This window comes from Trachurus japonicus, chromosome 17, assembly GCF_045865225.1.
Source record: "Trachurus japonicus isolate A0001 chromosome 17, Traja_1.0".
Classification (NCBI taxonomy): Eukaryota; Metazoa; Chordata; class Actinopteri; order Carangiformes; family Carangidae; genus Trachurus; species Trachurus japonicus.
The window spans coordinates 24,226,842-24,252,417 of record NC_140923.1 but is presented as its reverse complement, the minus strand read 5'-3'; the positions used below and the strand labels follow the sequence as shown (position 1 = coordinate 24,252,417).

The window sequence follows — 25,576 nt, the reverse complement described above, 5'->3', positions numbered from 1 at the left end:
AACTATAGGTATACAGTGCTGTAACTGCATTATAAGTATGGTTATAATGCATTATAGATATAGGTGTAAAAGTGTTACTAAAGTTTGGATCTATCTAAAAAAAAGAAAAAAGAAAAAATAGCTGTTAACGCCGACGTTGGTTGCGTAGGGGTATCTGACCAGAGAGGAAGGAGTTAAACGAGGATGGTACCTGGGCCCCAGCTCATCCTCACACCTCCAGGTGAACTCTCCGAAGCTCTCGTAGCGCTGGTTGTAGTGGTAGAGGACGCGGTGCAGGGTGGGAGCGCCCAGGTCCATCAGGGTGTTGTAGGCCGTCTGCTGCTCCTTCCCGCTGGTATAGCCGTTGAACAGGTTGTAGATCTTGTCGGCTATCTCTGCAAGGGATGAAAACAATTAGACGTCAACACGAGCTCCGTGTGGCGGCGTGGCTGCTGCTGCTGCATCTGAAGTAATGAGGGATGTCAGCAATCAGCGCACGGCTTACTAATGTTTACCAAACTGATCTGTTGGTGCTACTTGATACCAAACAATCCTCGGGGGAGGAGGAAGGAAGAGCCCTCATGTCAGTGACTCATCTTTTGCTACTTTGCTGCTGTTTTGGAGACACAGTTATGGTTCTGATGTGTTTCTTCCCCTGGGTGGAGAACTTTCCCCTCTAGTATTTACATCAGAATTTCTGAAGATAATTATAGGACGGATCAGCCCTGTAGCCAGAGGACACTTCAATTATGTGCATCTGTTTTTGACAGGACCACGTTTTGTGTCAACTTTAAACAGAGTTAATGGAAATTAAAGGTAGGCAGGTTTGTTGGTGATGCGATGCTCTTTCCCACCTCTACTGCAGCACCACTTTGCTCTCTAGATTAATACAACAGATGTCATTTTACATGCATATCTTGCGATCAATACCATTTTAAAATGGATAAATCATTAATATAACCCTTTAAAACACTAACTGGAGGGATATTTCCTTCGGATGGGAAATGGTTTTTCAGAGGTCGTCAGGTTATCCACCTGCCTGGTTAACGACCACAATAAAACAGAGCCACAGAGCGCTAATATTGCATTTCATATCATTTCCATTACCCAGGAATTAAAATTAACAACAGAAGCTGGGTAGTGTCAAACTTCAGTGGTTTGAGAAACTCAAATCTGCAGCAGGATCTCCAATAGTGTTATTAGATTTTAGAACCTCTATCGGCACAGAGGGTGGCAAAAGAGTTCAGCCCTGAACCCTCTGGAACTTTTCACCTTATGGTACGGCACATGAGAATACTCTAAGTGAAAACCTTTTTCATCAAATGAAACACCATAAAAACAAAAAACTGGAAGAGAAAAAATCAATGCTAAAAAATCAAGTCTACAGACATGCTTTAGTTATTCCACCTGGGTTTTGAGAGGGACTTACGAAAATGTACAAGTGACTTTACAAATAGAGTACAAGTGGTTCATGTTGTCTGTTTTCGAATGATGCATGCAGTAAAGTCTGTGAAGAGAAAGATACTTTGCAGCATTATTTGCAACTGCTGTGTTGGTTATTGTTGGAACTCATATCATCGAGCATTTATAGCATTTATTATGATGTTGGGCTGCCCCCTGGTCAGGTCTGCTCTGAGGGAGAACTTGAGTCTCATAAACAGCTCTGAGTGCATCACTCACTCTGTTAACTGGTCTTTAAATATCAATATTTTATACTTTTACTGTGTTTTATTTGAGGTGTTGATCCGTAGGAGGATAATACTGCTGTCCTAAGTAGGGATGGGTACCTTTCGCATTTGAATCGATACGGTATCAATACTCGGTACCTGGAAACCGATATCGGTACCAATCGGTACCTGTTTTCAGTACTTTTTGTGTGTGTGGTAATTTTAAAAAATCAAAAATCAAAATGTCTAAAATTGTAATATTTACCTCTTAACAACATCACAACTCCTCAGCCTTTAAGAGTATTTTATGTTTTAGGGATGGGCAATGATTTTCATATAATGGAATAGTCATTAAATGAAAAAAGAAAAAGTTTATGAGACTATAGTCTTGTCTGAAAAAATGTCCGTTTTTACTGTGGGGAAAATGAGAAACATGGAGAGACTCCTACAGCCATCAGAAAGCTCTGTGTGAAACTTTGTCAAATAAAAAGAACAACTGAAACTGCAGTGCAAACTCTGCAACATGTGGACTTCACGTTTTGACGAGAGGAGAGTGGGAGACTTCATCCTCGTTTAGATGTGCTCTCATTACGTGACGAGGACTTGAATGGCGCCGCTGCGGGACTCGGGACCGGACCGCTTCGGTCCGGATTGTCAGAACAGTCCGTTCTTCACGTTAAATGACCGACGGCTGTTTTTCAGGTAGTGATTTAAAATGACAGGCTGGAGCTACCGCTTCTCCACGTCTCATTTCAGAGAGAGAGAGAGAGAGAGGAGGGGGGGCAGGCGTGAGTGTGCGGTGCTCATGCAGACTGCACTCTTGCTGACGCACGGCGAAGGTGCGTTCAGGTACCGAAATGTGGTACCGATTGACTTTATGTGAATCGATACTCGGTACTTTGGTGGGAATTCGGTCGGTACCAAAAAAGTACCGAATTTCGGTACCCATCCCTAGTCCTAAGAACCAGTAACAACTGACAATGAGCCAGTGAGAAGAGTGGAGTCCCTCTGGTGCCTGCGTAGTTGTGACATCACAAAGTTAAAGCAGAAGTAAGCGATCCGGTCGTTTTGGCTAACTTCCTGTCAGCCAATGGAGTTAGCAGTCCCCGCCCTCGTCCCTATGTCACCACATGCCCCTTTATGCCGTTCTCTCTCCTCATTGGATAAAAGTTGTAGGATACAAGGAAAGTTTTCTCCTCGGCTTACAGCAGAGCAGAGTGACTGACAGACCCGTGTTTCGGACCAAACACTATAAGTGATTGCTGTCGGAAGATATAACGATTTAAGACTTATATTAACACAAACATTCCGCTTACTTCTGCTTTAAAGAAGTCCTGATAGCTCATTAAGGCTCAGAGTATGAACGGAGGCTTTGTGTATTTCTCTATGGACTGAGGTTTTGAGGCTTTCTCAGTATTAATACAGAATGTAGACCTGCTTTACAATCAAAGAGGACGTGCTATCGGTGAAATCGGGCAGACGTCAGACAGACAACATGTAACAGGATAAACAAGCATCTATGTAAACAAGTGGTCCGCCAGCACGAGGCAAAACAATACAGGCATGACAATATGTTGTCATGGTGATGTCGTATTGTTTACCTGACCCACGTTTTACCGTCTTTCTCTCGTGGAGTAAAATTACATCCAGTTGGTTTGCCGACGGCCGTCTGCCTGACTGCACCTGAATGCAACATCAGTGTCTCCGTCCTTCCTCACACTACACAGTGGTGACATTTTTTTTTGCCTTTTATTTGACAGCACACAGTATAGATAGACAGGAAAGGGAGAGGCAGAGAGAGGGGGAATGACATGCAGGAAAGGTCTGCCCGACGCGGGATTTGAACCGGGGACGCCTGCGTTGAGGACTGTAGCCTCTACATGGGGCGGCTGCCTTAACCACTACCTGGAAAACTTTCTCCCCGAGCCGACAGCTCCCGTGAGTTTCTGTGGTTACCTACGGTTACGCTGCCACTGAACGTAAAAAATGTTGATGCAACATGGCCGCCTCGGTTCGGTGCGTCGCCCACTTATGTATTTGTAACGACTTGTAACAACTCATTCTAAGGTACGAGAAAGCTTTTATTTGTATGCGGGTGTGATTCAACTTCAGTGAAATACGTATTTATGAGAGCAATATTTGATTTTTGCTAATAAAAAGCCAAATAAGTTACATACTGGGGCTTTAAAGGGACAACGAGGAGTTTTGGAAAAGCGAAGCATTTTCACACTACATTTATGAGCCTCCACGCGCACCGTAAAATTCTTTGACCGGCGCAAGACGGACTCATGTTTTCATTCATCAAGAATTAAAGTCAGAGGTTCAAAGAGGTTCACGTACCGTCGTAGTTCCGACCATAAACGGCGATTCAGCTGCGTTATTCTCATGACTCGCCACGAAGGAAACGCTGGTCGGCTCGACCAGCATTTCCGCCACCACTAATAATAACAAAATAACGATAGAGACAGAACGATATATTTATCGAAAATGGGCCCATTAACAAGTGTGGGTAGCGGAGATTCATCCACATTAACGTGAGACTTTTTTATAACCAAATAGAAACTCCTCGTTGTCCCTTTAATGTTTATTTTTTGAGTTCTTGAAACATAACTGGACAGAAAGCGCAAATCTATTATATTGGGTTTCACGTCACCATTTACATTTACACATTCGACAGATGCTTTTAGGACTTGCAGGAGAGTAACATCACGATTCGGGCAAGGCTTTTTGTATAACTGTGGCACAATGTAAGAAAAAGTCACCACGAGTCAGCGGTGATCAGGCCTGAAAGATGATTCTCCTCTCTGACTTTAGTCTGTGTCTCTCCTCACCTTGTGCTTTGACGTCATCCACAGTTGGACATGGGGTTTTGATGGTGACCTCACTCGGACTGGAGCGCCGCCCTGTGTTGTCTACTGCCCACAGCCGGAACCTGCGTGCATAAACACACAGACGCACGCACGCACACACACAGACAGACACAGACACACGCTGTTGATTGTGAGTGATAAACTGTTTTTTCAGTCAAAATGAATCTTGCTGAACCACACATCTGGCAGCTGCTGCTGTTCCCGCTGCTGGTAAATCAATTAAAAGACTTCCCTTGGTGGAGATGAGAGCCTGTGTTATCAATACAAGAGCTTTCACTGGTGCCAGACTGACATTAAGCATGATCTCTGATCGGGGAGGGAGCTGTCAGTTCACTGAATGGATATCTCCACCTAGTGGCCAAAATGCAACTTGCAGCCACCTGCGACGATGGCAAGCCGTTCAAACAGAAGCAGAGGATCGAGGATGGGTAAAAAGAGAGAAGAGAGAAAAAATGCACTGTCTCTTATCATCAACCTGGATTTATTTAAAGCTGTATTCATGTTGCATGAAACAATAAATGTACCACATGTGCACATTTCAGACTCTAAAACCTTTCTCAGAGAGTGAACTTTTGTTGCAGCTGCAGAGAGTTTTCTGTGGTGTGCCTTCATGTACTCAACTCTTGCCATCCAAAATATTTCCCCTCCTTACAAGGCACCAATCTCAGGCTTTAATGTGGACTCTGTCTATATGAGGGGTGTGCGCTGATGGGGGGAGGGGGCGGGGGGTCCTGGCCTGGGCTCAGAGAGATGAACGAGCTGCCAGACGGGATGGAGAGAGCAGAAGCCAAACTGATGCTGAGATTAAAAGGGCATGTGCAGCCCACATACGTCCAGACTGTTTGAAGAGGCTCCGTCGTCGGGCTTCTTGCCCTTATTTCTATTTGCTTTTGTTGTGCTCACGCTCTTGTCCCCTCTGCGCCTCGCTCTTGATCATTTTCCTCTCCACTCTTTTGCTACAGTTAAAACTTTTCCACTGCTCTCTTTTCTCTCCCACTCCTGCATTTCTTTCACACCACCTTGCTCTTCCTCTGCGTTGTGTGTCTGTGTGTGTGTGTGGCTTCGTTCCTGGCAAGCTGCTTGTGAGATAAGTGTCAGCATGTGTATGAGAGCATCTGAGTATCCGGTGTGTGAGTCTATGTGTTGTGTGTGAGTGTGCTCAGAGGGAAAAAAACACACGTCTTGATCACGGAGTCACATTGTTAAACTTCTTGTCTCTGCAGGCATACACACTTACACAGGACACACATATTTGAATCTAACATGGAATGAAAGCCATATTTAATAGTCTTTTCTTCCCTCTAATATCTTGTAAATTATTTTAGAGTTTATTTTTTTCTTAAGATCTGACTAGAACCTCTGTACTTAAGGAATATAAACACACATGAATAGATTTTTTGGTCATGAACTTTTGACTTAGCCATAATTTGACCTACTTACATTGTTTGACTTATGAGGAGCAAATAAATCATAGTTGATTAGAAAGAATATGTAATTATAAGACTAGACTGAACTGAACTGAACTAAAGCACCAAAGACTGTGGGATGAACCCTGCCTTTTGATTGGCTCAAATACTCTCCAATTAGTGTCTGCAAAGGTTCATTAATTCACTGTGTAGGATCTGAACCGACTTTGAAAGATGATAACCTCATTAAAACGTATAAATACAAGAAGATCAATATCAAATGTGTCTGATTGTTCAAGACAGAGATAAGAGGAGTCAGTGATTACATATCTTTTATTTCTACATCTAATATTTATAAAAGTCAAGTTGTCAAATATTCACTAACAAAACAAAACCAGCGTTGCCAATGGAAAGTAGCTATTGATTGCTGAAAGAGCTGCTGGACGTTGCTCTATGACACACTGTGCTACTTGGCATATCTGTGACATTTGTGCGTTCTGCCAAGTCTCAGCTGGTTCCAGCGCTTCATCCATTTTGCCTTTCTTCCTCTCTCTCTGCATTTAGCTATATTTTAATAAAGCTGTTCTCAATTATATAGATTTTCTTTCTGCTGTCAGACAAAAAGAACAAGGCTGACTGAAATGCAGCCTGTTCAGTTAAACAGCAGTCACCTCATGGCCCTTTCCAAGCTGCTGCCATGCACTGCTAGAAAGCTGATTTTATAACCACAATGTTTTCTTACAAAATCACAAAACACACCAGTTAAAGGAAACAACTGTGCAGGGATTTTGATGATATTTACATGGAACAATTATCACTCAGGGTGAAAGTTAGAAGCAAAAGTCTGCCCATTTATGTCTGTACCAGCTACAATAATGTTCTGATTCTAGTAAACAAAGTAAGAATGAACAGACACAGCTATAGTATATCATATAAAGGAAAGGTACTTACATGTATGTGGTGTCAGGCTCCAGGCAGCGGATGATCATACTGACTGAGGAGGACAGGAGGTTGGGGATGTCCCCCAACATCACACATGGAGACCTGGCCCCTGACAAGATGTCATCCACAAAGCTCAGAAGGGTCTCTGCAGCAGAGAGACAGACAATAGGACATTCCTATTGAGTCATCGCAATTGCATGTATTCCTTTATTTATATAAATGCATTTATTCAGTAATAAAATAAAAAATAAAAATCAGTTGTGAAGGGTTATACAGTAGTCTGTCTTAAAAAAATACTGATTCCTGCAACCACTTTTGGTCTTTTTCACTGACCTATTGTCTAAATGGCAGATTTACCATTACAAAAATCTCCATTTGAATTAGATTCCAACAGTTCATCAAATCAAATGGTAACTGTACAAATAATAAAACAATTTTTAAAAACCACTCTGAGGTTAGATGAGGACAGTTCTTCTGAACTTCATCGGGAATAAATAAAATACATGAATCCCAGAAACATGCCTGTTGTTAGAGAGGGCCAATTAATGTAACTTGACATTAGACATGGCTCTCTGCTGTGTAAACAGACATCAAATATAAAACAGATGAGCATTGCTCTGTTCAGCCACAACACACACTTGTAAGTACAGCATGTACCTGTGGATGAAACATCATGTGCTGTTTTACTGAGGCTGAAAAGTGAACAGACTGCTATATTTTAAGGGCAGAAGGTTACAAATCAAATGTGTAACAATAAGATTTTAATGATTAGATGCAGGCATTTATTCTGAAAAACATGGGCAAAAGCAGCTGATGCAGTATTTGTACTCTGTAGCTTCACTATTGCAGATGGATGTCAGAGGCCACCTTGACAGAAGATGCTCAGAAAGAAGAGTGTTTCTCAGTCACTCTTCGCCCACCTTTCCCAGCAGATTCAAAATTCACAGGCTTACCAACCTTTCAGCTAAAAGTTTTCTTTCACCTCTAGCCTAGCACCCCCCTATTTAAGTTTATAAGAGAAGCTCAAAAAAAAAGAAAAAAAAATCAACATAAAGGTTATAGCCACAACTTCTTCATCAAAACGATTATTTTTTCAAAAATATTACATCCACAGAGTCAAAGTCAAAGTCAAAGTCAAAGAAAATGTATTGCCATGTCAACCAGTGACAATTAAGGAATTTGTCTTGGTTTGCTCTCCAGTACATACATACAACGTCTAGAGGGATGTAGAATACACAATTCATTAATTCATTTTCTATACCGCTTACAGTATCCTGCACTAGGGTCATGGGTGAGCCGGAGCCTATCTCAGCTGACTTCAGGCGAGAGGCGGGGTACACCCTGGACAGGTCGCCAGTCTATCGCAGGGCTAACATATATAGACAGACAACCAGCATTCACACTCTCATTCACACCTATGGGCAATCTAGAGTCACCAATTAACCTAACCTGCATGTCTTTGGTTTGTGGGAGGAAGCCGGAGTACCCGGAGAGAACCCAAGCATGCACAGGGAGAACATGCAAACTCCACACAGAAGGGCCCCAGCCGGCCGGCCGGTTCGAACCCATGGAGAACCCTCTTGCTGTGAGGCGACTGTGTTAACCACTGCACCACAATAGTAGGCCTATAGAAATAAATTGTTTTATAAATTTTGACGGGTCCAAAATATATAAACATTTACATCTGGTTACAATGGCAACGTCGGCATGAAATGATCTCTGCACCAACAGCTAAGTACATTGATGTCACGTGCGGCGGAGCTCAGGGGGGGCAGATCCTGATAGCTCTGTGGAGAAATGGCATTGTGCTAATGCTAATGCTAACTAATGGTTTGCCGGTACTGTAATGTTTCCAGTGCAGGCGTGATGCTGCGGCCTGCGGGTTTGTTGGTTTCGTCTGCAGGTGAGTTAGTGTGAAATGATTCAGATGTGTTTCCAGCCCGCTGTCAACACCGGAGCTGCTACTTACGGTTAGCGTTAGCTTAGCGTTAGCTACTAGCCGCTCCCTATAGGCGTACCTGGCAACCAGTAATTGAAGGTTGGAGCGAGAGCGGGCGAGTGCGAGTGCAACACTTACTGGCAAGGAGGAATTAAACTTGTAGCTAATACCTTTCAAGTTGAATTTAATTTACATTTGTAACATGATTAAAAAGAGGCATTTTCCTCTCCATTTTTAAAAAATATTTTAAAAGTTTTATTTTTGTGTCAAATACAGTGCAATGTAGGATTTTCTTTTTTTTAATTTCCACAGTTATGTCAAACTATTAGTCAACTGTAGCTTTGCATTTCTTAACTCATTGAGTGCCAACCACGTAATTTCTCGTTTTTCGTTCCCATGCGTTGAGTGCCAAAAACAAGATTTTTCGTTTTTTGCTTTTTTTTTAAATTATGAAAATAGACACTTTAATACACATTATATGTAAATTTGGGGACTCTACGACGAGGAGAACTGAAATAGATGACGATCAAAGTCACATGACAGCTCATGATCTGGAAGTTTTTTATCATAACTCAGCTTCTGCAAACGGAGTTCTGCATGTGGATGCAGCAGCTGCTCTGCTCTCACCCGCGAGGCTCCAGCAGCTCGGAGCCCAAACAGGAAGCTCTCAGCCGACAGTCCCGCCCGGTCTTCATCTGGAGCAACACCGTGTCCTCCCCAAAGTCCTCCCGCGGTAAAATCTGATGGTCTCTGGGTCAAAGCAGACCGGCATCACCGACCCGAACCACAGACGGACCGCGACCACCGGCGGGACCGGTGTTTCCGAGCCGCTGTGGCTGACAGACCCTCACGTTCCGCGGCGAGAGGCTGTGACACGGCACGGCGCGTCTGTGTTATTGTTGTTTAGTGGCGCCCCCCCCCCCCCCGCCCCCGATGGTGGTTTTGTGAATAGAACAACAATTGTTGTATATATTTATCTTATACGAGCCCTTTGATCCAGAAATGCGAGTGTCAGAAGAGCGACAGGCACAAACAGAGCAGCTTTCATAAAAGACGCTCTATCTCCTTTTCTAGAAAAAAAGGAGGGATTTTGGTGAAACCCAGCCATGTTTAGCTTGAGTTTTCTCAGGAACGGAGGCACATAGAAACAAACGGTTTGTGGTCATTTGAAGCATAAAGTTAAACCTTTCAATTGAGCTACAGTATGTGTTGGTGGCAATAATATAGAATACACTATGGCTCTACATAAAAAGTCAAAAATGGTCTAAATTGCTGGTACACTTGACTAAAACTTTGGAAAGGAGCGCGGCACTCAATGAGTTAATATTGAAAATCTGGCTGAGCAGATATTTGATCAGGGATTAGGGTTGGGCGGTATGACGGTATTATACCGTGTGACGGTATAAAAGTGTCTACCGGTAGAGATTTTGCAATACCGTTTATACCGGAGAAAGAGCAGATGTCTGCGGCATCTCTCTGAAGTCACTGAAGTTAGACCGCCTCGACACACGGGGGAGCCGGCACTGCAGCAGACTGCTTGGCGTGGTTGCATGAGCACGACGAAGAAGAAACAGCTTTACCGGTTACCGGAGTGCAGAGCGATAGATATAAGTGATAACAACCATGGCGGAGGCGGAGAGTGAAAGCAGAAGTGGGAGCATCCATGAGTGGGAGTCACGAGGAAACGGAGGCAGCCCGACCCGCCCAACAAGACGAAAAAGTGAAAAGTGAAAGTAATTCACTCCAGCCGTAATTTTTTTCGATCGATCAGCTGTGTTTACCGTTTCATGTGTCATAGTTCTGATGGTTAGACGGATGAATTAGACCTCTAACACATCCTAAAGTTTGACTTGTCAGAGTTTTTCAGAAGAGGAGTAAGTCAGGTTATAAGCGATGCTAATTTCTGTTAGCCCGTCAACGGTGTTTTACATTATACGTTAGCATTAAGCTAGCGGGCTTTTTATGCTTAGTTGTGACACTGGCTGTGTGTGTTTTAAACGTTGTTTCAAACTATGTGGGTTTGACTGAACATCTTTGATGCTTAAATATATATTGCCGCTTAACATAGGCTATTGCTTTACTCCTCTTTCTATGTGCCATTTTTACTGTAGGACAGGCTAGGACACTCTTTGTTTATTATGGTCACTTCGTCCCTCCCACACACCGTTTTTCCGTCAGTTGTTGAAATTTGAGCCCTTTGTGTACTACCATAGACTGTAAAGGTTACTTAGGAACTCAAAGTAACTTCTTTGATTTTCCCGGTTTGACCTGTTTGAACAGCCATAGACAGCACAGACCGTAGGCATTTTTGTAAAATGCAAATTTGTGATTCTGTGATTTCTTTTTTTATATATAATTGCACTAACTGGAGCCAGACTGCTCTGGCATTTTTCCTTTCTTTTATATATATATATATATATATATATAGAAATCCAAGTTAAAAAATAAAAGAGGAAAATGATCAAATGCGACAGTATGGTTATTTTAAGCCATTAATTGAATTTACAGGGGGAAAAAAACATACCGTGATATATACCGTTACCGTGATATGAAATTACTCATACCGTGATATACAGTAAGATTTTGCTCATACCGCCCAACCCTATCAGGGATCATAACACCTGTATTCACCTGAGCCTGCCACATGAAAGAGAAGAAACCCTCTGACCTCCTCCTCCTTGGGGCTCCTCTCCTGCTGCTCAGGCTGCTGGTGACACATGCAGTTAGCTATGTTTTCCCAGCTGGCAGTGCGTACGTCAAAAGGGCATTTGGCCACCGGGGTGTGTGTTTCACCGTAAAGAGGAAAAACCCTCTGCTTGGAAAAGCCAAGACTGTGTGAGTGTCTCTGTGTGTGTGTGTGTGTGTGTGTGTGTGTGTAGGTGTGTAGGTGTGTAGGTGTGTGAAGTGATGGGTGCTCTGAGGTGGTCATCTGTGACCCTCCTCTCTGCACAAGCAGTGCCTGTCTGTGTGTATTTGTACAATATGTGTGTGTGAAGTGATGGACGCCCTGCAGTGATCACCTGGGCCATTCTTCTCCAAGAGCCTTGCCTGTGTGTGTGTGTGTGTGTGTGTGTGTGTGTAAATAGGTGTATGTGTGAGTGATGGCTGCTCTGAGGTGGCCACCTATGTCTTCCCCTGTCAGACCTAGCTTGTGTCACCAGCTGCTAAACTGTAGGCCAAGTGCCACAGAGTGGTGGTGTGTAGCAGCTGTCAGAGAGCTATTTACCCAGCGCAGAGGCTGAAACGCCACTGAAAGATATAAACAGTGCCGCCGACGTAAATGAAAAGTGACATTGTGAGGCTTTGCACTTAGCATGTTAATTGCGAAACTCGTTGGAATATATCTGTCTTGTGTTTAAGCAGGCGTAGAAAAAAGGAAACAGTGTTTGAAACCTAACCTGACTGGGGAACACGGTTTGAAAACATGTTGTTATTCTCGGTATCTGAGCAAGTGGAGCTGTAAATGGGAAACTGTGCCCGACCACAATCTGCCCGAGCGTCGCAACCTCAGAAATTCAGTTTATGTATTTGTGAATATATTCGCAACTGTATTATGCAACCGCCATGTTTACTACGACTGGCTCATAATACAGGCCTTCATGAGGCTGACTTAAGACGATTTAAAGACAGAGGCTAGAAGATGTTTGTCAGAAATTGAAAACAACCTGGAGATGATAGAAATACCATAGTTGAGAATTATTTTAATCTAAATAATCAATAATTTATTGAATTAATGGGACTAAAACTTGTGCTTAACTCAACTCGGCTCACAGCTACAATAACACTGAGGAAAACATGTCAGTCAGTCAGTGGCGACCCTATGATCATGTGCCATCACGTGATCATGGCCGTCAATCAAGATGTGCCGGCTCAGATATTTTTATATGTTGCATTTTTTTTTAACTCAATTTATATTCAAGAAAGTGACAGTATAGAATACAGTTGGTGTTTTGAATCATAATTTTTAAAAGAATAATAATTAGTTAAAAAAATATTTTTATCATCAGTAATTTTCTTTTTCCATTCCAGGCGACCCCATTTGAATTCCAGGCGACCCCACGTGGGGTCCCGACCCCAAGGTTGAAATACACTGGGTTAAAGGAAACTACATTTTGTCACAGTGCTTAACTGACTATCACTGTCAGTAGGTTTTCATCTTGAAGTCATAAAACAACAGAACTGATAACACGGGAAACAGTAAACACGTTGTTTTTGTTCATCACATCACAACGTTACGTCCTGGCTGCTTGTTTAAAGGCTCAGTTTCTGAGTACGGGCCGACACAAAGTACTTGGTAATAAAAAATGTCTGCAGTGAATCACTGCGTATATGGTATTGTCTAAATGCCCTAGTCGGTTATGTCCTCAAAGAGAAACTTCAACTGTGGATTCAAAGAACTGAACTGCTGAAGAGAGGTTTTGGGGGGAGACAACACCGAACTTCCAATCCGAGCAGTCAGACTACCAGACAGGTTGTAAATAATCCTGAGGTTGGTAACATTTGTCTGGAGAAGAAAACAAAGGCGAACAGTCAAATTACAACCCAAACTGTCTGTTGTAAACATCAATCACAGGCACAGGCCGAACCGTCTGGTTCAGCTTTGTCCTGCCAGACTTGTTACAACCTGTCTGATCATCTAAATGCTCCTTTCTTGCCCTTTCAGACTTCATTCAGACTTCAGACCGAAAACACGAGACGCAGAGTCGTGATAAACAGGAACTCTCCTTCATGAAAACCTGTCCAGAAAAACCATTATATTGCTCTCTTGAACCATATTGCACATTTGGCCTCACCTCAGTCACTGATGTCAAGGCACATATTTTGCCTTTGGCAGTGTCAAATGGACTGTGATTAGAAAACTGTTAGCCAAGTACAGATGGATGATCCATTCTCACACATTCACATCCCTGTCTGCTCTCACTCCCAAACTGCTTCTCTCGCATGGTGTAAAGTTGTGCAGGGGGAGGAAGAGGAGGAGGAGGAAGCTGGCTCCGGACCCACTGTTCACGAACCCTTTAACAAGGCTCTGCTCAAACACAGAGACGTAAGAGCATGAACGCACGGCACCGGCGGAAATATAGGTTTCTGAAAACACCAAATACCATAGACACCGAACGTTATTGCTTTTCGGGGGGTTCAAGTGCTGCCACCCACTCTTTATCGGTCCAATCTTTCCTGTCGATCTCTGTAAACCACCTGAAGCAGCAGAACTGCAGTACACAGCCCATTAAAAACAGTTTGAGGAACCCTGCTGTACACTGTCATGACGAGAGGAATGCTTGATGTGGGTGGCCTGCTGGCCAGAGGAACAGAAAGTGCACCTAATTCGACTATAACAAATATCTCAGTCAAAGGAGACGTTTAACACTGTGAACGCTGTGTGCTGCCATGGCATTTATGGACCTGACTCAACACCGGGGGAAATGAAAAAGTACGTAGATACGAAATGTTTCTCTGGTGTGTTGATTGCTGACAGACAGCTTAAAAAATGAAATTGATTCTGGAGGAGAATCAGAACAGTACTTCACCGTTGATGGCTGCTGACTTGGACAGCTTGTCATCGTTACTATGAACCCCGAATTCCCAAGAAAACCATATGTGAAGAAGTCTGGCCTTCTGGATTTCTGTGTATTGTTATCACCTGATTGTTTTGTCCTTAAGTTTGATTTCCAGGACAATTCATCATCATGAATGTCTGCCCAGGCCGCTAACAGCTCCCCTACGGAGTTATTATGATCCCGACATCCTCTAGATAATTTCACAGACCTCTCCAAGAGTGATACAACTTCAACAGAGCACAGACATCCTTGATTCCTTGATTTTGAGTGAACACATTAGAAACTGGGGCAGAGCAGCAGCCCAGTGACATTTTGAATCAAAAAGAAAGAAAGAAAATGAAGGTTTGATTTATGCCATCCTGGAAGTGACAACTGAACCTTTGGCAAGAGAAATGAGCAAAATTTTGAGTGGATCAGATTTTTCAAAACATATTGAAATGTATTTTCTCTCAGTTGGTGTAACAGGCTGTACTTCCCACCATCTGAGGAACATGATCCTGCATTTGATTTGTACAGCCCTGGCCAGCCGGCTTATCCTAAGATGACATTGGTAGGGTTTTAAAGATCCTACTGGGAAGTGCTGTAAATCTGTCTATTTAGCAAAATCAGTAAATCTGCCTGAAGGAAGGAAACTCTAGCCTGATAGTGGGCACTATGGGAGACACTCTGAATGTGTACTATGCTGAGAATAATGTTATTTTTAAATGTGACGTTAGTTAAAATTTATGGTAATAGGCAGAAATCTGCCCGTCTTTGCGCAGGCTGCTACTAACAAACCTATTGAAAAAATGAAATTTTAAATTTTAAAATGACTCTTCCATACATGCCACACTCTGATTTAGTCATTTCAACACCGGAGGTTTATGCAGAGCAGCAGACCAGTGCTGTGGATGGCTTGGCCCCAATTGGCTGTGTGAAATATACACTACTCACTGAAAGTTAGGGATGTTTGACTTTTGGGGGAAATTTATCGAAAATGTAAAAAAGTTGATGCTACAGTGATATTACATCATGGAAGTAAGGCATTTAAGTAGAAGTATGGAATTGTCATTTATTCATCTCCAACAATGTATTGAAACCAAAGCTAAGAACAGTGGTGGGTATACTACAACAAAAAATTTCAATGTGTCAATAAGCTGTCATGTGACCAAAGGACGTCCCCCAGTCTCTCTGTGTCTCTGTTCAACCTGATGACACTCTGAGCTCAGTGGACATCCCATCGTCTGAAGCCTGAACAGGCCCAGGTGATGTCAGAATGGGAACAGCAGGATGAAGACGACTGTCTACATACAAACTGTCACTGAAGCAGAACATTTATTGTCAATTCATGGATCAGACATTTGGTATGATTATTGTGGTTCATTACTTTGTGAGAGAACAGCATGTTATGTTATAATACTGAAACATTGAACAGTTGGACATGTAAAAGTTATAGTGCATTTGACATTTCAACTGAAAGCCCAGTATCCCTAAGTTTTTGTGAGTTTATATTTCAAAATAATAACCACTAATGATCATGTCTTCTCTAAAGTAACCAAACAGAATCATGGCCCAATTATTGTTTAGCAACTGAAACTGTAAAGGCCAACACAGTGTGCATGGGGCTCTAATGTGTTGAGGACATTAACAAACAATACACAATTAAAACAATAGTCAAAATGCACGGAATTGATTAAAACGTAAAAAATGCATCTGCAGTCCAAAACTAAAAGAGGGCACGTCACTCACCGACTACACACCATGGTTACAGCCATGTTAGAAAAATCCTATCCCAGGCAAATTTGGGTTTGATAGAAATTTCAAACATGACCCTTGGATACTTTCCTCTTGTCAGAGTGGAGCGTCCTTTTTGAAAAAAATAAAATAAAATCAAAATAACCAACTGCCAATTCCCCACATTTCATGAACAAGGATTTATTACCATCTCTCACCATGGTCATGGTCAGCAGGTCGGCTGACGGTTTTCTCAGTGACGTACTGAAAATGCCAGGAAAGAATGTGCAAGGCGGCAGAAGCTCAGACCGCGAGGAGATATCAGGTAACGAGGTGATCAGGCAGCTGGGACGGCACAACAACATGACAGAGTGAGGGCACCCTGACGGCTCACCTGCTAGAGCGCTTACCAATTAGGCTCCGTCCCATGTCATCGCCTCAGTCCCTCCAACTTTCCTGTCACTCTCATTTTAAGGCCTAGTTTTTGAATTCAGGCTATGTGCATTTCACTATGACTAAGTTTTTAATAGACCTGCTGCACAAAAAGACTCTCATCTGCTGCTACTATATGAGACCTTTAAAACAAATCATCTGTCCATACTGTGCAGGGTTGTGAGGAGGCTGGAGGCGATCCCAGCCACCCTGGACAGGTGACCAGTTGACCACAGGGACTACATATTAAAAGGGGACATATTATGGATATATCACTTTTGAAGGCTCTTTAACATATATTTGGGTGTTTGTCTTGCCTTCTGGCCCCCAAAATGTGAGAATTGACAAGAAAAATCTGTAATGTGCAGGCTCCCTAGGTTGAAATCCAATCCAAAAGAGCTGTGATGTTTGATCCTTTGACCAAAGCATGTCACAGACACCTGGGAACTATTCTAATTTATGGAAAGGGGCCATAATATGTCTCCTTTAAGACAAACAACTTAACACTCATATTCACATCTGGGGACAATTTAGAGTCACCAATCAACTTATTGATGTCTTTGGACTGTTGGAGGAATCCGGAGAGCCTGGAGAGAACCCCTGCAGGTACAGGGAGAACATGCAACCTTATGTGAGCATGGACTGGATTCTGTCAGACAAAAGATTTTGATAGATATATTTAACATGTCACCAGAGATACAGTATGAACAATTATCTCAAGCACACAGGATTAGAGGTGCAATTTCTTTTGTTTTTTGATTGCTAATTTTTTCACTTGTCATTTTTTCCTTTACTGCTGCACAAACTTTTGTGTAAAAACCTTTGGGGCTGGATGGAAATACTCTCACTGAGGACATGACACCAAAAAAAAAATGACTAAGGTGACAGAAAATGGATATTCTTTATGAAGTTAATGGGTTTATATCAGGTTCAGTCGATCTGAATCACATCTACAATGGAACATCATGTTCTATGCTGAGGAATAAGATGACACACTCCACACATAGATTGTGGAGATCCAGTTTTCAGAGGGGGAGAGCCACAACTCTGAGGAACTTGTCATTCAGCTGGAGTTGTTTACCCTCAACATTCTTAAAGTATGATTGGTTGGAAAAATCAAGGTTTGCCAGGAGACTGATGTGAGTTATGGGATGTCTCACCTTTTGAAGTCCTGCCTGCTGTCGTCAGTTCAGTTGTGCAGGCCTGGACCCTTAGTGAGCTTGAGTATGTTTGTGTGTCTCTCCCAGTGTGTGTGTGGGTGTGTGTGTGTGGGGGGACCCTTTTAGCCAATCCACTGCTGTTTTTCTCAGCGTCTTAATGGAAAGGACAGGTGCTTTAAAGATGATAATGTTTTTACTGTGGAATCTTAATGCCTATCAGACAGTAGGTATTCCCCTATAGAAAAATAAAGTAACAGTCAGTAAGTAAAGTCAAATAACACTGCCAGTTATGTGGATACGCTTTAGTTCATTAATGTTTGTTTTACCATGCCAGACATTTTTTATGACTTGCAAAGAGCCAACATCGCTTACTTCCAAAATAAGACGACAAGGCCCTCATGATTTTGCTTTGCATCCAATACTTAACTCGGGGTAACAATGCTAACGTGTTGCTCCCTAGAAACTGTGTTTCCCTTAAAATTTTAATGAAAGGTGGAACATTTGGGAATTCATTTGATTTCTTTCCATGAGTGAGAACAGAAGATTAATATTCATTTAATGTGATGTAGTTAGCCTAGCATGAAGACTGCAAACAACAACGATTAAATTAAAAAAACAAAAAAACAAAAAACTAATTACCACATTGCCTCTTGTTTGTTTCATCTGTCCAAAAGGATAATGCAAGAAAAAAGTATGAGGTTTTCCAGGATGTTATGTGTTGGAGCTTTTCCTTCTCACTGTGCCTTTGTGCAATAGCATGTTTGACTATAGCCCCTGTTGCTACATTCTGTTGTTAAGGACGGTCATGAAGGCATCGCTGCTCCTGCTTCAAAATAGTATGTGGCTTAAACCACCTATCCTCAATTATATATTTTGTGGATCATTTTCTATCATTTAACTTAATTACTGTATATAACATAATATGTTATAATGCAACTAAACTGACCTCCAAAGGTTTTGCCAAGTATTTCTTTTTTTTTTTTTTACTTGGCTTGCTGTATCAGCCGGTCCAGCCTTTAAGCTAAGCTGGGCTAACCACATCCTCACTCTCCAGCTCTACACTTAATGCAGAGCAGAGTGATATGAGTCTGATCCAACCCTTAGAAAATAAGCCTATTTCCCCAAAATGTGATAATGCAACAGTGATTTTCTTTCTGTTCGGTTTTGAATAAATATGATCTTGTTGATGACAGAAGCCTAAACAAACTGCAGAGTTTCAAATGATGCCTCTGAGGCAGGAAGCTTCATTTGCAGGTCAAAGATAACAAATGGGATGTGTGATTTATATGGCATGTGAGTACTTGAAGCAATTTGTTATGAGGGGCCGTACAAGCCATAATTCATTCTTTCACTCACACATACATGCATTCTCTTTACACATAGGCTACATATATTTTCACTCACACATACATACATTCTCCTTACACATACATACATTCTCCTTACACATACATACATTTTCACTCACACATACATACATTCTCCTTACACATACATACATTTTCACTCACACATACATACATTCTCCTTACACATTCATACATTCTCCTTACACATACATATATTTTCACTCTCATACACATACATACATTCTCCTTACACATGCATATATTTTCACTCTCACACACATGCATTCTCCTTTCACATACATATATTTTCACTCTCACACACATACATTCTCCTTACACATACATATATTTTCACTCTCATATTTATACATTTTCATACTAGAAGTATGTATGTATGTGAGAGTGAGAATATATGTATGTGAAAGGAGAATGTATGTATGTGTGAGTGAGAATATATGTATGTGAAAGGAGAATGTATGTATGTGTGAGTGAAAGTATAGTGGAAACGGAAGGAGTATAGTGGAAACGGAAGGCAGCATTTATCGTCTACATACTCCGGTACAGTAGGTGGCGGTATACACCTAATAAGTAATGGTTGCAACCCAACCCGAAGGAAGAGGGAGAAGAAGGTAATTTATCCCTCTGTGATAGGCTCTGTGCAGAGCGATAGATATAACAAGTTTAATCATACAATCGGCTCTAAAGGCGCCGCTGTTTCACTATTTAACTCATTTTCAGCTGGCGTCACCTTTACTTTGAAAGTCCAGAGCTGGATCAACGGAGCGTTTGTACGGAGGGAGAGATCAGCTGATCCGCTGCTGTTGACTTTCTTTTGAGTGTATGGTGAAGCTAGGATAGATAAGACAGCGGCTGAAGATTTATTCAATAAACTAGAGCAATAACAACTGTCATTTTAAATTGTGTTTCATATTTATTTCACTGATCGCAAGAAGTAGTGGCCAGGCTGGATGTGCGTATGGAAACAGTGGATTTTTTAGGTGCTGTGGCTACAAGCATTGTCTCTGTACAAAGACAACAAGACCTTTATGTGAAAACAGTGTGGACCTATTCAAGACTTGCGTTTGGGCAACACATAACAGGCGAAATTTTAATTTAATTTATTCATGGCCACATTAAGTGAAACCATCTGATTATCCATGTCCTGCTGCGAGCGGACAACTTTCAGTGTGACCCTGACTGTATATAAAAGTAAAATATATAGATTAATGAGCTCCTGACGCTCAGCTCAACGGGTGAGGAGAACAACTGTAGGCGGAGAAAGTCAACAGCAGCGGATCAGCTGATCTCTCCCTCCGTACAAACGCTCCGCTCTGATCCAGCTCTGGACTTTCAAAGTAAAGGTGATGCAGCTGAAAATGAATTAAATGGTGAAACAGCGGTGCCTTTAGAGCCGATTTTATGATTAAACTCTAAATTACCTTCTTCTCCCTCTTCCTTCGGGTTGCAACCATTGCTTATTAGGTGTATACCGCCACCTACTGTACCGGAGTATGTAGACGATAAATGCTGCCTTCCGTTTCCACTATACTCCTTCCGTTTCCACTATACTTTCACTCACACATACATACATTCTCCTTTCACATACATATATTCTCACTCACACATACATACATTCTCCTTTCACATACATATATTCTCACTCTCACATACATACATACTTTTAGTATGAAAATCTATAAATATGAGAGTGAAAATATATGTATGTGTGAGTGAAAATATATGTATGTGTATGTGTAAGGAGAATGTATGTATGTGTGAGTGAAAATACATGTATGTGTAAGGAGAATGTATGTATGTGAGAGTGAAAATATATCTATGTGAAAGGAGAATGTATGTGTGTGAGAGTGAAAATATATGCATGTGTAAGGAGAATGTATGTATGTGTATGAGAGTGAAAATATATGTATGTGTAAGGAGAATGTATGAATGTGTAAGGAGAATGTATGTATGTGTGAGTGAAAATGTATGTATGTGTAAGGAGAATGTATGTATGTGTAAGGAGAATGTATGTATGTGTGAGTGAAAATATATGTATGTGTAAGGAGAATGTATGTATGTGTAAAGAGAATGTATGTATGTGTGAGTGAAAGAATGAATTATGGCTTGTACGGCCCCTCATAATTTGTAGCACCTATTACTCACACACACACACACACACACACACACACACACACACACACACACACACACACACACACACACACACACACACACACACACACACACACACACACACACACACACACACACACACACACACCTCAAGTTAACAGTTAATTTGTACACCTGGCTAAAACTAATTGGAGTCTAAAGAGACTGTGCATTAAATACACAAGGGTTGCTTTTTAGTCATGAGATCAAGCTTGTACTCCAAAGGTGAATGCTGCACCATAATCATTTCTGATTTTCTGCTGCAATGATAGAACCAGGTCCCACAGTCATCCACTAAATCAAGTCGGGTTTAGAGGGGAACATATCATGAACCTGATGAACTGAGAGGAGAGGGGTGAGAAGAAAAACAAGAGCGGAGTAAAGGGAGACTGAGTGAAAACGCAAATGGGAAGTTCACAGTGCAACACCAATGCACACACACAATTATGCACTATAACACACGAATGCCGCCTATAAAGGTAAACCCTTGAGCTTAAATGTTCTCCTTTCTCCGTCCTATAACAGATTTCACTACGGGTTGCCTGGGAATTCGTCCACTTCTGTTAAAGCAGACAGCTTCCTTGTAACTAGCTGTAATTGGCAGTTACACACACCCACACACACACACAATTGGCAGCAAAGCCTTTAATAAATAACATCTGGGCTTGGTTGTCTACCTTTCCATTGAATAAAAAAAGGCTAAAAAGACCAGCAACACAACAACAACAACAACAGATCACTGACAAACCCTTCACTGTTGGTTCTTGGCACCTCAGCGCCGGTCACAACCACTACCAGACCATGATGATTGGACACTTGGAGGGGGGAGTGCTTTTAATCTCTGACGAGCAGCATCCCGGTGGATATGAAAGGGTAATTGTTGGTTGTTGAACGCAGGGAGAAAGATAAGGAAGATGAGGATGAAGCTATGGGATAGCCTGAAGGTATCATCAAAATATCAAAAAGCTCGCGTGAAAGCGAAGGAGGCACGGCCCTAACAATCATGCGTGCGCTTTCTCCAAAATCGTGTTTGATATGTCCGCTGCCGGGCTGCCATTTGCGTCACGGCAGCAAAATTCATAGAACATTACATCTTCAGAGGGCCGATAAATTGTTTTATAATTTGATGGAAGTACGTCTGACCAAATTGATAGCAGTTGCCATGAGGGAGCTTTGCACGCCAACCTTAAATTTGGCCAAATACGTCAATAAAAGAATGAAACACCTTGGACAAAGTGGGATACAGCAGTCAATTACGCACAGTGAAGTCTGAGGGCTGCATACCTTGTAAACAACTGCATGTCCACATATCAGTGCTTTATATGTGGTTTTAAATGGGGAAAGTTAAGATTTTGGCTTCTCTCAACGCTGACGCCGACTTTCATCTTTCTTTTCCCCTCTTGCTTTTGCTTTATCTGTCGTTCCCCTCTCAACTGAGCTATGTGCAATTCTCAGTGACATTTTTAAGTGCTTCTGGAGGGTTCAAGCTGTCCATCAGTCGCTCGTCTCACGCAACCGATAAGCCTCCATTTCTGCAGATGTGTCAGTTCACACCGACTTTCTCCAAATGTTTTTTTTTTTTTTTCTTAGCGTGCTTAGTGAAGCATAACCCCTACATTGCGTCATTCACATTAGGCAGTTTTTCCAGTTTGAACTTGTGAACTAAATCTGCAACAATCTATCAAGGCCCACGGTGCCACTTTGAACTTCTTCTTCTTTTTTTTACTGGTTTTCTGTTGGTAAAAACTATTTCATCCATCGATCTGGTATTCCTCTCATTAGACAGTGAGGATCATGGTGAAGACACTTTGGCCAGCCGCTGTCCTTTCAGCACCATGGGAGATGGAGCGATAAAAGAGTGCCTTGTTCTGTGGATAGTGATGAATTTAACAGAGGATGAAGTCATTATAATGGCTATTTTTTTGTTGAGATTATACTACTTCTTTCATTTCTTTTGGCAGCTGAATCGTTTCCCTTCTTCACTGTCTGTTAGTTAGGAACAATGTTAAACTCTCTGGACTCCAGATCCTCCTGGATGATGAAGAGATGAAAGATGCTTCTTTGTTTGACCTGCACTTGAAATGTTTCACAATTGAAATGGCACATATGTATCTCTTTCCAAATATAAGCCTTTTCACATTGATATATTGGCATATTAAAGGGAATGTGCACCATTTTTACACATCTGTGTAAAACTGGTCTTTTCACATGTCCCATGGAGAACAACTGCATATGTGGAAAAAAAAAAGTTGTATGAAGCTAGAGGCTTTGCATTGTCGGTAAGGTATGTGCAAGACTTTGACAGAGAAGCAGAAAACGTGGAATTTTTGAAAAAAAAAACAAACATTAATTCCATGCACCCTGTGGTTCTGCTGTATTGGTCTTGATACTTGTCCACACCAGCCTGCCAATGTGCAAAGCTAAACTGGTGCTGTTCTCTTCTGTGGAATCCAAGTTACCATTCTAATATTAGACTAAACTCTTCAATCAACACTTGTAGAAGAATATGTCTTGTTGTGGTTGCTGCGATAAATGACTTTGGCAACCGCCAAGTCGTTATTACTATCATTATGTTGACCTACAAAAACAGTGAAATAGGCAACAAAAGCCTTGTTTTCTCTGAATTATAGGTTTGCTGCATTTAAATTCAGATAGTGTGTTGCTGAGGTACAAAATGTTTGTGCATGTGTTTGAGTGAAATGTGGCAGAAATATCTAAAATATCCAACACTTAACTTTTTACTTAACTTCATCCGCCACTGTCTGTTTTGACTATCTTTTTAACTATTAAAAAGGTTTATTATATTATTCATTCTTATTATTATATTAATCCCATGTTGTATGATGATAAATATGTAGGCTAGGCTAAAAAACAAAATCAGAGCAATAATCTGTGAATTTTAACCATCAACAGTTTTAAGTATATAGTGACCTCTTGTGGTTCGACTGACACTATAGTAAACATTCTAGCCCTTGACTAACATTCACTAGCGCACTGCTGTTGACAGGTATTTGTTGATGACCATAAAAACATTTTTTCATCCAGTCTTGTTTAACCTTCTGCTATTGTTTGTTTACACTGTTTACCTAATATTGTAGCAAGTTGGTGCGCCATTTTATTTACATCTGCTTCCCATGAGATCACATGAGCTCATGTGAGGTGGTGCATTCCCCCTGATTGCTCCCTCTGGTATGATGATCTAAAAAAAATATCCTGCAGTGTGTGATGCATTATTATTTCCAAATCTTGTGGCATGTGCATGTTTGAAATTATATATACAGTACAGGTCAAAAGTTTGGACACACTCAATGCATTTCCTTTATTTTCATGACTATTTACATTGTAGATTCTCACTGAAATTCCACTAATGAACGCTGACAAGGCACACCTGTGAAGTGAAAACCATTTTCAGGTCAGGTTCACCTCTTGAAGCTCATCAAGAGAATGCCAAGAGTGTGCAAAGCAGTAATCAGAGCAAAGGGTGGCTACTTTGAAGAAACTAGAATTGGTGGGGGCAGAAATAGAGGAGGAGGAGGAAGAAGGAGAGGAAGAAGAAAAGAAGAAAGAGAAGACAAAGAAGAAAAGACGTGTTTTCAGTTATTTCACACTTTTTTGTTAATTCCACATGTGTTCATTCATAGTTTTGGTGCCTTCAGTGAGAATAAAGGAAACACATTGAATGAGAAGGTGTGTCCAAACTTTTGGCCTGTACTATATATATATATATATATATATATATATATATTCAGAACATAATTTTAAAAGGAATTTTAAAAGGATTGTCGTCTGAGGCCAGCTTCATTAGGTTCATGTATTGTGAGTCTGTTCTAAGTTAAATTCAGAATTTTTCCACTTCATTTTTGTCTTCGGTGAAAATACAACATTGATTTGTCAGCAGCAACAAGGATGCACACACAGTACAGCAGCTCACCATCCTCACACACTACTGAAATATCAGATTTACATTGTAAAGCTGACATCAATCAATGTGCCTCAGCCCCAACACTGAAGCAGCTTCAGTCTGGGCCAGTGTTTAGGTTCAGTTAGGATGTGAACATCATGCTGACCTTGTCTGGACGATGCTAGACACAGAAGCTAAGACTTGCTTGACTCCATTCATACTGCAGGTAAATGCAACGGAAGGCCTTATCAGATCATACAAGCACAGTGCTCTCTAGTGTTCATTTGCATGCACTGTACTACAAAAGGTGTTCTGCACAGGGCAACAGAGACCTGGTATTTACAAGAATGATAAATCCACATGAAGAAGAGCAGCAAGCAGGGCTGCGGGTTGAAGACCAGAAATGTTATTACGAAGTGTTTTTGTTAATTACATGACCACTTGCCAGAGGGACTAACATGCCATTGCAGTTTGACATATAGAACATT

General features: G+C 41.5%; 1 protein-coding gene across 6 annotated transcripts in view; it reads right to left on the bottom strand.

Moving 5' to 3' along the window:
• astn1 (astrotactin 1) overlaps window positions 1-25,576 on the bottom strand; it is an 840,736-nt gene that overhangs the window by 25,149 nt on the left and 790,011 nt on the right. For all 6 annotated transcript variants that reach the window (XM_085804088.1, XM_085804090.1, XM_085804091.1 and 3 more), the window contains 3 exons: window positions 6,874-7,009; window positions 4,478-4,578; window positions 191-374 (listed from right to left, as the gene is read on the bottom strand). In XM_085804088.1, the coding sequence (XP_085660214.1) occupies window positions 191-374; window positions 4,478-4,578; window positions 6,874-7,009 (421 nt within the window). The remainder of the gene's footprint in view (window positions 1-190; window positions 375-4,477; window positions 4,579-6,873; window positions 7,010-25,576) is intronic.